General features: G+C 37.7%; 1 protein-coding gene across 3 annotated transcripts in view; it reads left to right on the top strand.

The window, feature by feature from the left end:
* ERG (ETS transcription factor ERG) overlaps positions 1-17,777 on the top strand; it is a 130,143-nt gene that overhangs the window by 101,529 nt on the left and 10,837 nt on the right. For 2 of the 3 annotated variants that reach the window (XM_010723576.3, XM_003202938.4), the window contains 5 exons: positions 5,365-5,516; positions 8,007-8,210; positions 9,208-9,288; positions 11,271-11,342; positions 17,613-17,678. In XM_010723576.3, coding sequence (XP_010721878.1) covers positions 5,365-5,516; positions 8,007-8,210; positions 9,208-9,288; positions 11,271-11,342; positions 17,613-17,678 — 575 coding nt within the window. The remainder of the gene's footprint in view (positions 1-5,364; positions 5,517-8,006; positions 8,211-9,207; positions 9,289-11,270; positions 11,343-17,612; positions 17,679-17,777) is intronic. The other variant, XM_010723592.3, reaches the window with a different exon arrangement.

Here is a 17,777-nt window from a genome sequence, read left to right as displayed (position 1 = left end):
AAAAAAAAAACCACATTAAAAAAGATTGCTTCAATTAGCAAAAGTTATTGTTAGATTGAAAATGAACTGCTGCTGCATATACAACTCAATAAACAAGCATGTTTTGTTTTGCTTACAGAAAGCCAACAAAGTGCACATGCTGGCACGTGGTGTTTGCTTTCTTCTTTTGTTGAAGAAAAGAACAAGGCACTCTACAGGGGACCCCTTAGGGATCCGGGGTCTGTGTAACCCTGAGCACTTTAAGGCCTGGGGAAGGCCCACAGTGGTACTGACCCTCTTCTGAATCCTGCAGTGGGTGTTAGTGTGGGACTGCCAAGCACAGGCTCTATACAACCCTGGTTTGTTGAGACCCTGTTTGGTTGCCCCCACATAGCCCAGCATGGAGCAGTGCGCCTCCATGAATATGTTGCCCCAGGAGGACTTCAGTTTTTCTTTATTTCTTTTGTTTTTGTAGGATTGCATTTGACACTCACCTTCTAGCAAAGATAAACAGACTGTCACCATGGCTTCAGCATCAGCTTTAGCCAGCTTTAGTGGGCAGCGCTGATCCTGGGGGGCTTCTCTCTCTTCCACCCTCACCATCCCCTTCCTGTGGATGAGCACTCCCTTTCACATGGCCACCCCAACAGGGAGGGGGAGTGATTTAAGCCATAGTCAGGCACTAAGTTATTCATCCATCCACCCTTCTACCCTCCCATTTATTTGCTTATTTGTGTGTGTGCTAGGAAGCAGCTCACTAGCACACTGAGCATTTGAGTGAGGCCATGTGTGTGCACCCCAGGGATGCTTTGACCTACATGTGTTTTTGTTGTTTTTTTTTTTCCCCGCATTTTCATGTCTGCTATGCCCTAGTCCTCTCTTTTGGCTTTACCAAAGGGATACTGACAGGATCCCTCTTTATGTGTGGCTGTGATGACAGGTGTCAGCAGATGGGAATCCCACTGATTCTTAAAAATGGAAGTGGAAGTGTACAGGCACAAGAGGGAGAGTGTAGGGCTGCAGGTGTGTCACTCTTTGAGTTGACATTCTGGACTGAAGTATATGAGATGAGTATTATGGAACAACAATGTACCTCAAAGTAACAAGTCCCAGGGATTTGGGTATCTCTCCATGGACCATTTTCCCAGTGATGACTCATTTTGGAGGGAAAGCACTGGCCAATTTCACTACAGCTAGAGCAGCTGCAGTGAGTGGACATGAGCCTGAGAATGCTTTGCAATATGCTCTGTATGAGCTGACCTTATGTGGTATCATTTTGGCTAACTATGAATTTATATATGTTGGCCTTAATTCCATTCTGTTCCTTTAAATCTGGCTTTCTGCAGCTCCCTCTTTTCTTTGTATGTATGGAATGGCAACACTATAGCTTTTCTGGGGACATTCCTTTCTTTCTCAGAATGCTAGCATTAAAAAATGGCTGAGGAGGGAAAAACAGAAAAGTCTGTTCCTGTAGGACAGTGTCAGTGTTAGTCTGCAGAAGAAAAATTTATGGTAGCTCAGCATCTCCTCTGACCTGACCAGTCTAAGGCTGATCAGAGGACCACACATGGAAATCTCTTTGAAGATGTTTATATGCACCTCTATTGTTCTGAGATCACTTTTCTGTGAGTAACTCTATAAAGAAGTTATCCAAGCTGTGGTTATTAAATTAACTTAGACACTGTGTAGATATTTAGAATACACAGTTTTTCTCATCTCTAAAATTTGAAAATGCTAGAAACAGGGATTTATGTTATAGGAATGTAACAGATTATGTAAATTTTGCTGGTTCCTCGTCTTTTTTTTCTTACACCATGCGTTTTAAAACAACACAGGTGTTTTATGTCACATGGGGAAAATAGTAGCAAAGTGAAGAGGAAAAAATGTGTTTCATACGCTTATTTATGAACTTGTGTATGCTTTCATCAGTCAGTGGTTGGCAAAATGCCAATCATCTTGAGTGGGAGAGAGTGCTAAATTTGAACACCTTGATTTTAAGTAACCCTGAATGAAGGCAAAGCTTCCAGATCTGGAACCCATGGAGAAATACCTTTTTTTTTTGACAAACATTTATCAGCAATCAGAGCTGACTCAGCTCTAGACTGGATAAAGTGCTTTTGGGTAGCACGACTGTAGCCTTTACAGTTTCTTTTCTTATTATTTGGGTAAATTCCAGGTATAACATAGTATGTTTGCAAAGGGTAAAAATAACGTGCAGCTGTGAAGAAAAACATCTCAGGTTTCATTTCAGACCTGGAGCCAGGGATGAATCACTGCAGAACTGCACCCTTTGCACTGGGCACAGGTTCTGAAAAGCTGCTTTTCCACTGCCCCTGCTCCCCCAGTGGCTCAGAAATACAGCAAGCTCACAGAATGTCCTAAACCTAAAAAAAAAAAAAAAAAGCCTTTGAAGACAATCATTCTTTTGTTCTTCTGGGCACTAAAACACAATTTTCTAATGTCTACTTGTATTTTCAATTTTGCTTTCTATGCCAGCTCCAGCCACCAGAATTGAGCCCTGGCTAAGTGGTACACATAAGCACGCTCAATTTGAATTACCCAAGTAGTTGTGTTAGCTCCTACAGAGCTTCTTACATGCTTCAAGTTAAGCACAGAAGGTTTGCTGAATTGGGGATCTTTTTGTCCACCCAGTACACCAACAGGGCAAAACTCTTGATTGTTTCCTTCTGGGTTTTAATGAAAAATTATAATCCATTTATGATCTTCTACCCCACCCTCTCTCTGTTTATATTCATACTGGGGAACCAGCTCTGCAGCCCTGTCAGGCTGCCAAAAGCTGTCTGCTGCTACTGGATATTTCACATCACTTACTGCTCTGTGTTTACAAGAGTGTTTTTAATGCGCAGTTACCCATGGAAATGGTGTAGGCTAGTACTGATACTGTATTTTACATCAGCAGCAGGATTTTGATATGTCTTTATCCCATGTTCCTTTTCATGGAGAAAAGAAAACCATTAAAAAAAGAAATTGTGCTAGTAAGACCAAAGGATGATGTTAGCTCTCTGCTTCCAAAAAACAAGTCACTGAGTGGGCCAAACTTCTCTTTTTCTCTTTGTAACATAACTGACATTGGGAATCAGGATAGATATTGCGTAGGTATAAAGGAGAGGAGTTGGCCAATGACTCTGAATATATGATTTAGCCTGCAGACTAACTCACGCATAGATGCCATTTCTGTTTGCTAACGGTAAACAGAAAAAGCCAACATTTTAGTCACAAGCAATCATCTCAAAAGCTCACTTTCAATATGTTTATGTCTGAAAGAGAACTTGTTTTGTTTTGCTTAGTTCTGTTTTGACAGAAATAAGTGGCATCCCAGAATTATATTTATAGGTATGTAGAGGGATAGAAAAATTAAACCTGAGAGAATAATGCTGAAGTATTCTCATTCTATGGAGGAAACCTAAATCCACAACCACTCAGTGACAGGCAAGCCATGTGCTGACTGTATTTTCCCTTGTGGTTATTATTCAGTTCTGTAGCTGACTGAGTAATTGTAGGATCTTTACAAAAGGCAGATTTCATATGTAGTATGTTAAGCAGCACCCAAAATATTTTGTATCTGAAAGAGGTATGTGCAGCCAACATTTCCCAGGCAACATTCAGAGCCCTGTTCCTTCTCTTAGAGAAAATGACAGTACCTCTGGAATGATTTCTGTGATATATATATTTTTAACTGAACACCACTGGCTATTTTTTTTTGTTGTTTTGTGTTGGAGGTGGTGGTCAGTTGGCTGTTGTTTTTATATATATATATATATATATACCTTAACAAAACATGGTAAAATGAATAATAACACTGCTTGGAAAAAGATATATGCTTAAAATGTATTTGCATTGTTTAAGATGTATACTAAATCTTTTCAGCTTCCAAAACGTTAGTTATTTTTGAAACAGACATGTGGAACAATTATAGCCGCATTAGTTCCTGACTGATGGCAGTTCTGAGCAGTCAATACAACTAAGTCACTTAAGCATGGGATAAATTACATGCCACATCCTTTTGCTGTGTGTTAAGCAGACAGTAGGCTGAACTGTACCTTTCTTTTCCTCTTTTGTTCTCAAACATTAGATTAATTCTTCTGGGAAAGTGCCTATTGTCTGACCATTGATTGGCTTTCAGTGACACTGCTGCCTGATGCTTTCAGCAAGAGATGGGGCTTCCAAGCAAAGGAGAGCAAGAGGCTCTTGTTGAAATGCATTTGGAGCCGGGAATGATGGCAGTTCCTGAAGCACCCTTCCAGGAGTCTGGGTTCTTGGAGGGTGTCTCAGTTCTCTGGACGGCATATTAGTTAATTTGCAAGGAATTGAAATGAAGCATAGCAATCTAACTTACTGCCGGTGTAGTACAACCACAGTGCAATTTCAGCAGTTAAATGGCAGAAGTAAATGAAAGGCTGTTAGTAATATACTATCAATAAAGAAACTCAAGCCCAAGTAACACCATTCTTCCACTGCCAAACAACCTCTTTTCATTTAAAGGTATTCCCCGTGGCTCTGTTCGTTCTTTTGATTTTTGTAACAATTTTTCTCTCTCTGATGGAACACATTGTAGACATTAAATTAAGGGACAAATATGTCTCTGTCTGCCAGAAAGAAAACTGTGATGCAATTAAAATGCCATTAGGGAACCCTCTGTGGGATATTAAAGCTAGAGACTCTATTCAGAAAGAAAAGCCAAAATTAAAGAGGTGTCTGGTTGCAGATCCTCTGCAGATTTCCCTTTCTTAACTATCGTACCATAGAGACTGTACTAGTCAGGAGCTGAAAGGTTTTTCCAGTCATGTGTGTGGTATTTTGAATCATGGCGTTGGTAAATGTTTCTTTTTCTGTGGGCTGTGCGCAGAAATATGTCTACATTGCTTTACATAAAGTGCAACAAAGTGTGGCTCACATGAAACAGTGACAGTAGTGGAGTTGGAAAGCTGTCCAAGGCTAATGACAGCTAGTTGTATTCTTTTTTTATCTGATGCATTAAGTGCACCTCTATGTTTTGCTGAGTTGTCTGTTAGATGCTTGGAGAGAGAAGCACAGCTATTTGCAGTCGTGATGCTCAGCAGCAACATGAACAAGCCTTTGTTCTAGCCCTGTCTCTGGAAATAAATCATTTGTATCTATAGGTTTGGAGACAAGGTGACAAGTCTTAAAATAAAAATAAATATACTGTCTGTGGAGATTGGTCATTTTTTTCTGAAGCAGCTAAAGGAATCAGCAGAGTCATTGGGTAGTAGGCTCTGAGTTTTTCAATGACAACAAATTCCTGATGCTCCAGTCTCTTTTTTTTCCCATCTCACTCAGCCTTGCAGAGGATATTAGTAGGGACTGGAATAATAATCAAAGTACACCTCTCTCTTCTTTGTCTAGGAATTCACCTGATGACTGCAGCGTGGCAAAAGGAGGGAAAATGGTTAGTGGTTCAGACAATGTTGGGATGAACTATGGAAGCTACATGGAAGAGAAGCACATTCCGCCTCCAAATATGACTACCAATGAACGAAGAGTTATTGTGCCAGCAGGTTAGACTCTCTATTCAAAAATTTTCAAGCAAACAAATGCATTTCCCAAGAGAAATCTTCTAATCTCATTTAAGTAGATTTGAGAAAGAGGCAATGTGATACAGGGTATCAGGAAGAGCCATAATTTCTCAGGGTTAAGAAAATGATCTGGGAAATACCACAGTGAAGCTACCTCCTCAACCTGTTCTTCCTGTTTCAGAGGCAGAGCTGGCTATTTACAGGCACTCAGATCCCATACAATCATTCTCACCTAAAACAAGCAAAATGACAATGCCATTTTTCTATGCTAATACATTGTAATACATTGTAATAAGCAAACAGACTACTCCATTGCAATATGAGAGCATAATTGAGAAATTCTTGTTTCTGGTGGCAAGCTTGGTAATATGGCTCAGTAGTTAGTTGAACTCCTGTGCACCTTGTCTTCCACACAAACCTCTTCTGGAAGGGCTGTTGCTTAGGTCTGCAAAATAGCATGCATATTTCTGAAGTCCGAGCACTAGACCGTCATGACATATACGAGTGTCCAATAACCACTGGAAATATGCAGCACAGACTCAAGATCTGCAGCCTGCAAACACAAGGGAATGTTTTGCTACTGGTTCCTCTCTAACTGAGATGTGCCTCTCTGAAATATTGCTGCTACTATTATGTTGCTTAATAGTCTTGCAGTTTTTCAGTTGTTAAGATATGCAAGAGTCCTAACTGTGGCCAATTTTGCAAGCTGTGATTATTTCAGTTATTTGTCAAGATGTGAGTGGACAAATATGTTGAAGGTATCCTCTGTGATGGTGTTGACAGTTCTTTTCTGAAGCACAGCAGAGTGATGCACTGAATAATGAAATGTCCGAACTAACTAGACGGAGACCACACTTAAGTCTCATGGCAGATGAAAAGCAAAAGCAAACGTTTGTCTTCTTGCAGGCTGGTACTTTTTTCAGCTTTTTAGTAACCTTCAGCATGGTTACCTCAGCAAGAACTTTTTTTTTTTGTTTTTGTGTGTGTGTGTGTGTGTGTGTGCGTGTGTGTGTATTCCTGGAACTGTGTTTTGAGGTGAATTTGAATGAGATTCAAGGAACAAGATGATCACAGCTACAGCCTTGCTATTTTGAGATCTCTACAAGAAATATATGGGTAAAAATCATGGACTCATAAAATTTCAGGGGTTGGAAGGATCCTTAACCCCCCTCCTAAAGCAGGTGCATTACAATAGGTCACATATGTTTCGTTCAACTATTATATAGGCAGTGTACAACTTACGTGTTAATCTTTAGGAATAAAAAAGCAATATTCACATTTCCTTCTCCATTAACTTCCCAGTTATGATAAATAAGAGACATTTAAAAATTATAGGCATAATGAAAATCTTTTGGTAAGATTCCCAATGTTTGGTTTGCTTCAACCCAACGTGAATTTTGCTGGAGTTCTCTGCTATAGGTATCAGTGATCTCAAGCAGACCCCAAGGAGTCAGACTTAGTTCCTTCTAGTTTGCTACTCATTTCATACCAGATGGAGGGGTCCTCTTAAATCAATTCTGGTGCGTTTGGGAGAGTGGAGAAAGCCTCTGAACCTCTAGAGAATCAAGTACTCTGACTTTTAAAGACTTAAAATTCCAAGAGAAGCATCAGAAAAGCAGAGGCACTCATGGGTTGAAGGATTGGGAATGAGCAGCATCATGACATTCTCTGAATAGTATCTAGCCCATGGAAAGACATGTATCACAAAAGACATAGTATGGCACTAAATTTATGCCACAAATAAGCTATTTATGCTATCTTTCAAGACTCAGACACTTCACAGACTTTCATGCAATGGACTATAGCCATTTGACAATGGAGCCTCTGTGTGCTCCATGTCTCCTCGGCTCTTACCTTTCCTCAGCAAAAAGTAGAAAATCTTCATGTCAGGAGCTGTCTTACATTATGAAGATGTGTATTGCAGATCTTTAGGGACCTTCAGGTTGGTGTGGGCTTACTCTAAGTCATGGGAGTAGCAAAAAGTAGAATGGAAGAGGTAGAAAAGGAGGGCTTTAAGGACAAAAACACAGCTTCAAGTTAAAATCAGGGATTCATACATGACTTTCAAAAAGACATCTGCACTAGTTCTTGTTTTCCTTCCCCAGATGGTATTTCCAGTACATCAAGTAGTAAGGAAATACCTACTTAAATGTAGCAACATATAGCAAAACAACACAACAGTCTATGAAAGTGTGGAATATTTTAATATGACCCACTGTAGTGTATGAAAGTAATAGCCAAATCTGAGTGCTTGCTTAGCCTATGCCCAAGAAACAGTAAAATTAATTTGAGTGAAAATTTCTTTTGAATAAAGATACAAATTGAACTGAAAGCTTAGAAAATTGTTTGGACACAGGTTGTAGTATTGCTAATCTCCTGTCTCTCCAGTTTGGACTACAGTCTTTCTGCATTGATCCAGTAAATCACAACTCTCCCCTCCCCAGCTAATTGTATTCTTTGTGATAACACTAGATCCTACGTTATGGAGCACAGACCATGTACGTCAGTGGCTGGAGTGGGCAGTGAAGGAGTATGGTCTTCCAGACGTGGACATCTTGTTGTTCCAGAACATTGATGGGAAAGAGTTATGTAAAATGACCAAAGATGACTTCCAGAGACTCACACCAAGCTACAATGCAGATATCCTCCTGTCACACCTACACTACCTCAGAGAGAGTAAGATAGTTTTCTGTCATTATGGTAGTGCCTACGATCAATCTGTGGTTGATATTTTAGATCTTAACCCAGTAGATTTTCAGATGTCTCTGTTCCTAATGTTGATCTTTAAAATATAGCAGGAAGCTCCAATCCAAAGCCTCTTGATTTTGAAGGAAAGATTCCCATTGATTTCAGTTGGCTTTCATTCATGCTTGTGGGAGATAAAGAGTTGGGCAATGTTTCTAAATTTTTATCTGAGACAAAATTGAAATTAAACTCCAGCATATTCATCAGAAAGAAAATCAAATGGGATTCAGTGCTAATGTTTTTTCTGGTCACATACTCATTTCTTTCCATTTTAACAATGATAATGCTAGCAATTGATTTATATTGATTTATAAAGCAAATTCCAGGCATGATTCTAAGGATTGACAGCAGTTTGTTTTGCTCTGAATAGATTAAGCAAAATTTTACTGAACTGAATGTTTTGTAAATTTATGGGAATAAAAATCTAAAAAAGGAAAAAAAAACAGTAAAAAAACAAACAAACAACAAAAAAACAGTCCCTGAGGTCCAAATGCAAAGTGTTTGTAGTGTAAGGCTAACATTTCAAAGGAAAAGAGGGGACTAGTGAATTCCTGATTTGTGTACTTTCATCTAAGCTTGAGGAAATTTTGCGTGTTTGCCTCAGTTTAAAGGTTTTAAAGTGAATTTGGTATTAAAACAAACAAACAAACAAAAAAGCATTGCAACACCAGTGCGGTGCAGTCTTCTCCACACGCACATTGTCAATAATCAGCCAGAAATATTCTGCATTCATAATGTTGAATAAATTAATGCCGCAGTTTAAGCTATCAGTCTAAGCTATAGCACACACACCTCCCTGTAAATTGCAGACAGAAACTGACTGTTGGTAGATTCACTTTCAAACAATCCTCTATGGGAAAATATGGTTTTAAAAGATAATTCTCAATTTTTTTTTCATTTCGGTGTTGCTTTTTGTTTTGTTTTGTAGCTCCTCTTCCACATTTGACTTCAGATGATGTTGATAAGGCCTTACAAAACTCTCCACGGTTAATGCATGCTAGAAACACAGGTAATGCTGGCACTGCTCCCATTGCGATAGGTCATATTCTGAAAGCACAGGATTCCTGTTTATGGTTTGCTTGCTCAAAGTGGAAATAGTAAACCAGGAGGGAGATGAGCACGTCCTCTCCTTGTTGTGTGCACGAGTTTTACGCACAGACACACAGAAAAATGGTGGGATCATGTAGGGCCAGATGGTGCAGAATGGTTTCCCCATTGATAATTTCTCATGTCCTATAAGCTAATGGGGCCCGTGACACGTGTTAACCTGTAAGCTCTGAAAACTTTTTTTCTCACTCTGTCTCATTTTACTGTCAGATCTATACCATGGATCCCAAAAAGATAGTTGGGGCTGAAAAGTGCTTCATTGTTTTTCTATGTGCTCTGGCTGCTTCCCCCTCACATGCATTATATATTGTATACTTAAGTAAAACTCTTGTTATTTAGGCAGTTAGCCCATCTCATTTATCAGTCCTCATGTGAGGTTTGTGTTGGGATCTCTACTAAGTCCGATCTGAATGTAAAATGATTTTTGTTAATATTCATCCTTCTGTTACGTAAGTCGGCCCAGACAAGTATGGAGCACAGGTAGAAGAACAATACAACACAGGCCTCAAAAGTGTGTCTATCGAAATGTGGCTTACAATATTTATGAAAATATTTCAAACTAAATTTTATCTTGCTGTAGCAGTTCTGTAACAGAGGATGGCATGGAACTGCACATGTAGTGCAGTATACGTATATATAGAGTTATTTGGAATACTGCGTGATCATGCCTGAGGGTATTAGTTACCTACAGTGACCAGAAATAACAATTATTTATGATAAATGAAAAAGATAATACAAAGGATAATGCAAAAAAAATAAGAAAACCTTATTTTCATATTTCATTTATTTTTTCACTGTAGTAAAAAGCAGCAAGTTTCCTAGAAAAATTAACTAGGTCAGATGATCTCCCACTGAGATTAGATGTTTGCCATTTGACATAAAGTCGTACTGTGGGCTATGGGCCTCCGCAAACCCCACCAAATGCAAAAGAAAAATTTCCATTGACTTTGATGAGGTTCGGAATAAGCCTTAAGCCCTTTTTAAAAATAGATAGTATCCATAGTCTTTTCCATCTTTGGTTTCCCAGATTCTAATTTGCCAAGCAGTTTCCACATAGAGTTATCCAAATGTTGTTCAGCAGTTCCATGTGTTATCTTTTTCTACATGTGTGCACTGACAATGCTATTCTAAAATTCACTTCACCAAAATGAGATTGCCTGCATTTGTGCCATTGGGAATATGAATTATAATATCATGCTGATCATGACCTTAAGAAAAATATATTGTTCTATTGGCATAAGAGCTTTGGAGTGGGATTTTCAAAAGACCCCCAAAGGTGTTAGGAACAAGCTCCTCTCAAAGTCGTTGGTAACTTCCTTGTGACCCTTTTCACATTCCTAGAAATGGGCATTAGAGGTATGTTGATGTAGTTCAGGCAATTTCAATTCCCTAGATAAGTTTGATACCATTTTATATTATCAACTTCAATATTTTTAATGGGGTTTCTGAGAGTCTAGCCCAAAGACCACCAAGGTCTGTGAGAAGATTGCCACTGACATGAATAGGATTTGGCCCAGGGCTGCAGTCTCTGCTGTATGAACTTGTTCAGAAAGTCATCCATGAATAAAGAGAAGGAAAAGTAGTTTTATTTCAGAAGATACAGAACAGCCTGCACACATGGTCAAGATGTGTAGGGAGGGCAGAAGGGATTTACTGAATTTGATTCTCTTTCCCCCTTAACATTGATTTTCACAGAATTTATCCAGTAATTTGAGTGGATTTACACAAGTGCAAAAACTATCAGAAGTCATATAACATTCCTAATGTATAAAATATTTATTCATAGTCTTTATTCAGATATACTAGAAGAGGGAATTATTGATATTAGTGGAATCAGAGACCGTGAAAATGAATCTTCAGATGTTATGTCTTCTTTCTCCTTAGGAGGTGCCACTTTTATTTTTCCAAATACATCAGTTTACCCAGAAGCAACACAAAGAATAACAACGAGGCCAGGTATGAACAATGACAACTTTTTGTACTATTCATTTAATCTCTCGAACCATCTCTTTCTTTTACTCCTTCTGTTTTCTCTTATAAATGATAAACTAAATTATGAATACATACACATGTACACAATTATATATATTTGACTACATATATAACATTGTGTAAAGTAAGATAATTAAGTAGAAAAAGTTTACGAAGTCTGTGTCTTCCACTTTCCTCTGTCTTTGAAGCAATGCTTTCTAGTATTCAAAGCAAAAGAGGATAGTAAGACTGGAGTTGTGCTCTGCTGCGTGATCCCAATGCTGCGTGATCATACCAATGCAGTCACTTTCAATGTGCTTCACCTCCCTGTCTGTAAAAGGAAGCAATAACATCCTCCTTAATAACTAGAAATCTATTCAGAAAAAGTACTTCAAAGATGCTGTATACATACGTCTTCTGCTGTCTACTTTTTTTTATGTTTGATATATCTGATCATGAATTTGAGAGTTTAAATAAATCAAAACAAACCACAAAAAAATTTTCTCAATGCTGAGAAGTGTGAGGTCCATTGAAATATTGTGGGTGTGCTGGTTTGTGAAAGGCTAAAGAGAATAATTAAAAAGATGAGGACATTGCAGTGAAGTTAAAAACTTTCTTTGCATCACCCTTCACAACTAATGATGTTGGAAAACTCCCTGACCTGGACATTTGTTTTTCCAGTAATAAGAACAAAGTATTGTAAAACACTGAAAGGAGTTGGAACAAAATACTGAATTTAAAGGAAACCCACTACTGAGCCAGAGGCAAGCATCCAAGTGTTCTGAAGGGACATACACTAGAATTGACTGAGCTCTTTTGAAAAGATACTTTCTCTCATTAGAAACTTTTTAATAGGAAATATTTAATCAATGTCTTAACAATGCTGCATGGTATAATTCAGGAAAGATACACTAGTAACTTTGTTTTACAATTTATATACATGTGTATATGCATGTCTATAGATTTGTTAATTGATGAATTAAAAAGAGGGAGACACCTACTATACTGTTAAGTGAATAAATCCACCCTGCTTAATTTATAGGAAAATAAACTCTTCTACTACATTTATTCATCAATTAAATTGCCCTAGTGAATGAAAAAGAGACCACCAATCCAATTTGTATATTTGGCATCAGACTTTTATAAGGAATTTACCAAGATATCCCACAACTATTTACAATAAGGGTTAAGTTAGCAAATTGTAAGAAATAAAATATTTTCACAGATCAAGAACTGGCCAATTAACCTGATAGGAAGACTTAAAAAAAGCTTAAATTATGGGTGCTTTAGCATTCTCTGCTATGGTAGCTATTAATAATGGGAAAAAGGACACAATCAAATGTGCTTGGAGATAGCATAAGATTTTGACGTTACTTAAACTTTAAGATTCTTCTGCAAAATCCCTGTGAAGAAGCCCAGAGGTCTTATTTGAGATAAATGAATTCAGAATATGCTAATAGCTGAAAATACAAGATAAATACAGTGTAATGCACAGATTATTTGTGTATCTTATTGATCTCAAATTAATCCCCTTCAATCGCGAAAGAAGAGCTAACTATAAGCAACTTTATTTATGGCACAGTGAAAGCCAGTGCTCTAGTTGCTGTCTGAAGTGAAAAGAGTAAACATGTGAAAGAGCAAAGTGGAGGGTCATATGGGAAATCTGACTGTGCCCTTAAATAAAACAGAACTATGGCCTTGTATGGAAAGCTACATTAATCATCCCTTATCAAAAAGGCTATTTGCAGCATTAGATGGTGCTTAGAGTAAGACATGGGAATATGGAAAATCTTTTGAGCCTGCTGAAAGATATAAAAGTTTGTTCAACTTAGGATCTGAGGATGAGGAAAAATGATATATTTATATATCACAGATTGCCTGCTTTACTTGCTTCTCAGTATTAGAAAAAAAAATTTCAGAAATGTTACAGATATTTTCAATAAACATGAGACTGTATCCTTCATGGTCACAGGTTATTATAGCACTTAGAAACTTTGAATTGCTCAGAGGAATCTGGAATAGAGATGAGAAGACAGAGCACAGATAGAAACTTCACTGTAGTTATGCAATACAGTTCTGGACGTCCAGAGTTGTCAGTAGTTTCCAATGAAAATGAATATGTAATGTGTGACCAGGTGGACCTTGGTGTCCATTAGCAAATAAACATAACACCTGAGAGTCTGTTGTGAAAGAATACTGCTTTGTAGGTATGATTTCAGTGGTGTTAGACAGAAATTGTTTTTTCTATACATGAAAAATTATATTTTCCATACTTGTTTCATCCTGACTTGTGATGGAAAATAAAATAGCAGTTTTCTTCGAAGAAAAAAGTGTTTTAAAAAACATCCCATATCAGATATGTGGAACTCCTTCAGTTCAGCATCTTTAGCCAGGTAAAAAATCCTGACATCTACAAAATAAAATGCTTTATGATAAAATTAAAAGCACCTTCCTGTATTGACAATTTATTGTGGAATTTGTAGTTTGGGTAGAGAGTGTCTTTATTATTCTGTGCAAACTGGTATATTCTAACTAAATATTTTCTGCAATAAATCATCATACAATTTTGAAAGTATTATATTATCTTTTATAATAGAGTTTTGGCAAATGTCTTTAAGGTCAGAATTTTCATTCATTCATTCAGAAATATTTTTGCAGGAATTCAGTTTTCTGTCAAGAAACTATTTTGCTAAATTGTTCTTTGGCCTTTCGTGTTAAACATCATGTTTCAACTAGATGGCAAAATAAGCTTTTCCATAATAAAGTTCCTTTCATGGAAGAGCAATTGAGAGAGATTCTGGGGACAAGTACCTGATGACACAAAAAAGGTCAAAAATGAGAGTGATGGGTGGGGGAGATACAAACAAGATTAAATGGCAATTAGCCAAATCCTGAGATGCAATTTTGGAGAAGGTAATCAAGTATTACCATTGTTGAAGCACCACAATAGCAAATAGGAAATGAGCAAGGCTCATAATAAATTGTAATGACAAAGACATATTTCTTCAGTCACCTTTACAACAGAACATGACGTTTCAGCAAGCTAGAAGTAATACAGTGAAGCTATCAAGAGCTCAGAAAGACCTAATATGGGTTTGTCTACATGTGTCATCAAACAGAATTATTCCCATCAAAGATCTGACAAAGATAAGAACATGTTGTACTAACATCCCATGAATATGAGCAGATCTGCTTATCTAGGATAGCAACATGTTTATCAAGGCACAATAATGAATGAAGAATGAAGTTGGAATGTTGTGCTATTTCAAGGAAGGCTGATAACAGAATTTTTCTTTTAATTGAGAGGATGTAGACAGAAAAACGTCTTATGATGTGTTGCATTAAAAGGCAAAATTTTTTCACAGTACTAAATTTATACCAAATTTATTTCAGGGCTGTACTTGCCACTGAGTACAAGTAGGCAGCATCACACAGCCCTCTCAGTGTATAGATCTCTAATTATTTGAAGACCCTGGAGGAGAGAAGAGGAGAGGTGAAGAGAGGAGAGGAGAGGAGAGGAGAGGAGAGGAGAGGAGAGGAGATTGTGAGAGTACATATCTTCTGTGTGATCCTTTTTTTCCATATTTGTAGCCTTTTGGGCCAGGAAATGAAAACTGGAAGAAACAGAATAGTTTTTTTGTAATTTTGCTAGTATCTCCCCTAGCTGCTCTGAAAGCAGAAATCTGGCAAGGAAAGACAGGAGTGGGCAAGATACTTGTTGAAACTCAGGGCTGACAGAAGAACACAGTTCTGCAATCGGCACCATGGCTGAGCCATCCCTTTCTGTACAGATTGAGCTTGGAAAACTCTGAAAAGTTGACACAAGTCCTTCTGAATTTCTGAAAGTTTTCAGTCCATGAGTCCAGCTGCATTAATAGCAAGTCTTGATCTGATCCTGGCTGGGACATCTGCATCTTAAGATTCACCTTCACACCAGTTTTCTGCTCAGAAATGAGTGCCTGTGCAAGTCAATTTTCTCCAAGTTTCTGAAAGAGACTTTGGAATAGTCCTCAAGAAATACAAGATAAAAGGATACCAGTTATTTAAATGCAGTACAAAGATAAAATGCGCATGTCAGCAACAGTGAAGTTTTTGAATTGTAAGCTTCCAGGAGACGATGAGGCTGGTAGTGCCAGTCTGCTTCTTAAGCCAAACAGACTAAATAAATTAAGAACAGTTTGGTTGTGAATTTCACATTACATTTTATTTCCATTCAATATTCCTGCTTAGAGTTCTTGAAAATGGGCAGAGAGCTCAACAATCTGGTGTGCACAGAGCCAGTCTGGGACTGTTTCTTTACTTCCCAACTGGTTTAATTTACAGTCATTTCTAAAATAAAGCACAAGCACTGTTAACAATCAGATCATCTACACCAATTTAGTTCTACGAGGAGGGTATGGCTATCTTGCTGGGATTCTGGACAGGCTACATAAGTCTATGGTCTTGGCAGCAATTTCAGGTGGTATGTTTAAGCCAGACGTAGAAAAGCACAGGCAGCTGCAAAAGATTTCAAAGGGTAAAATGAATGTCTGACTTTACTTCATATAGTTTATGAAAAAAGCTTTTATGTTCAAGGTTCTTCATTTTTATACACTAAACCATTTAACTGAAATAGAAGTAATGAGTAAGTTTTAAAAAAAGGGGGGAGGGGAAAGGCAAGTGAGAATTTAGTAGTAAAATTTAGTATAAAATTAGTAGCTGGTCCCAAGAAACAGGAAGGTATGTCTTTTCATAAGAGATACAAGAATATGTATACAGATCTATACTTCATATTGAAGCATGTTCAGTATTTTCACATTCTATGTTTCTAGAGATCTATGATGCTACTGGGATGTGGAAAGGAAGGTGAAAGAAATTATTACAAGTTTGAAATAACAAGTGAAAGAGAAAGAAGTGAAAATGATAAAGTGCAGCAATCAGTTACCCCACAAATCTCGATTCTGAACAATGAGAATTAGACCAGACAGAGGGAAAAGAGGACTTGCAAGCATGAAGAATAGCATTAAGGAAAAAGATAATAAAGTTTATTACAATAGTGACAGCTAGTAAGAACACTAAGAACATGTCACAGTGATTTAGACAAAACTATGCCTTTGCAGTCTCACATGTCCCCGCAGAAAAAGGAACTCTCAAATTCAACCTATAAACTTTGATTAATCTCAAGGGATAACAGCAACAGACTACTAGCTGTAGTAGTAAAGTAAGGCAAAGTAAATTGGCTGAAGTCTATCTTAAAAGAAAATACTGTTACATACACAAACTGGAAGGGAATGTTACAAAGTTTACTCTTGATCTGAGTTCTGACCTTTTGGGAGACTTTTCCCACAAGGCTCAAACATGAATTGTCCATAGTGCACTGTGTATGTCATTCCTTGGTGTCCTTGGCTGAGAAAGGTGTCACAGGCAATACCCAACACTCATATACATTTAGATATAGCGACAAGTTAGTTCATTATAGTAAGTAGATTGATAATTCATAATGATGATGAGTCACAGTGATTAGTTAAGTTGTTAAATCTTAACATAAATCAGGTACCTTTAAAGATTAAAGTTTCACTCACCAACCAGCAAAGTGAGTAAGGATCTCTTGACTTCAAGGAGTAATCTTGAGAGGCATCCCAGCTCAAGGGATCACTGCCATCAGCCTGCTGTTTCAGCAAGGAAAGCTCAGATTATGATCTCTTGACTGCTATATTTATAAGACAAAGTGATTGGCTTGCAGTCAGACTTGGAATCTTATCACATTGCTTTCAATCTCTTGATATAAATTGTTATTTCTCCATGAGGGATTTCAACAGGTCTAGGACTGTACTCCCTTCGTTCGTGGTCATGGCCGTGAGCACCCACTTGGTATTCTATTATCAATGAGTTGTCCAGTTCAGAGAACAGTCACACTGAAGTCTACTACGAATCACAATCCTGAGCAACACTCATGTCGTATATGGAAGTTGTGCATACCTATAACAGAAGGTAACTAAAGGTAGTCCAAGTGCTATGGACTCTATAGAGTATTTATGCCAGATATTTAAGAGTACTTCAGACATCTGAAAAAAATAGGCACCTCCAAAGAGCTATACAGAGAGCAGTGTGGTACTGTTATAATTAGAAATGATAAAGACAATGAAGAGTTTAACAAGGAGTATCCTTCCAATTTCTGTAATTTTTCTAATCCAGAGTTCTCTAGAAATTTGCCCCTAATGGACAGATAACATTTTATGCCATATCTGCATGAAGAATGGTATTTTTCCTTTTCAGATTTACCTTATGAGCAAGCGAGGAGATCAGCATGGACGAGTCACACCCATCCCACTCAGTCAAAAGGTAAAAATCATTTTCATGTGTCCCACTTGTGGGCCCAATACACGTCTACTGCAATCTGCGTAATCTCTAAAGTGAACTTCAGAGCTATCTCAGGATCTA

The sequence above is a fragment of the Meleagris gallopavo genome, chromosome 1 (genome assembly GCF_000146605.3).
Source record: "Meleagris gallopavo isolate NT-WF06-2002-E0010 breed Aviagen turkey brand Nicholas breeding stock chromosome 1, Turkey_5.1, whole genome shotgun sequence".
NCBI classification, from domain to species: Eukaryota; Metazoa; Chordata; class Aves; order Galliformes; family Phasianidae; genus Meleagris; species Meleagris gallopavo.
The sequence above is the reverse complement of the archived record's forward strand: the minus strand, read 5'-3'. Positions and strand labels throughout refer to the sequence as shown.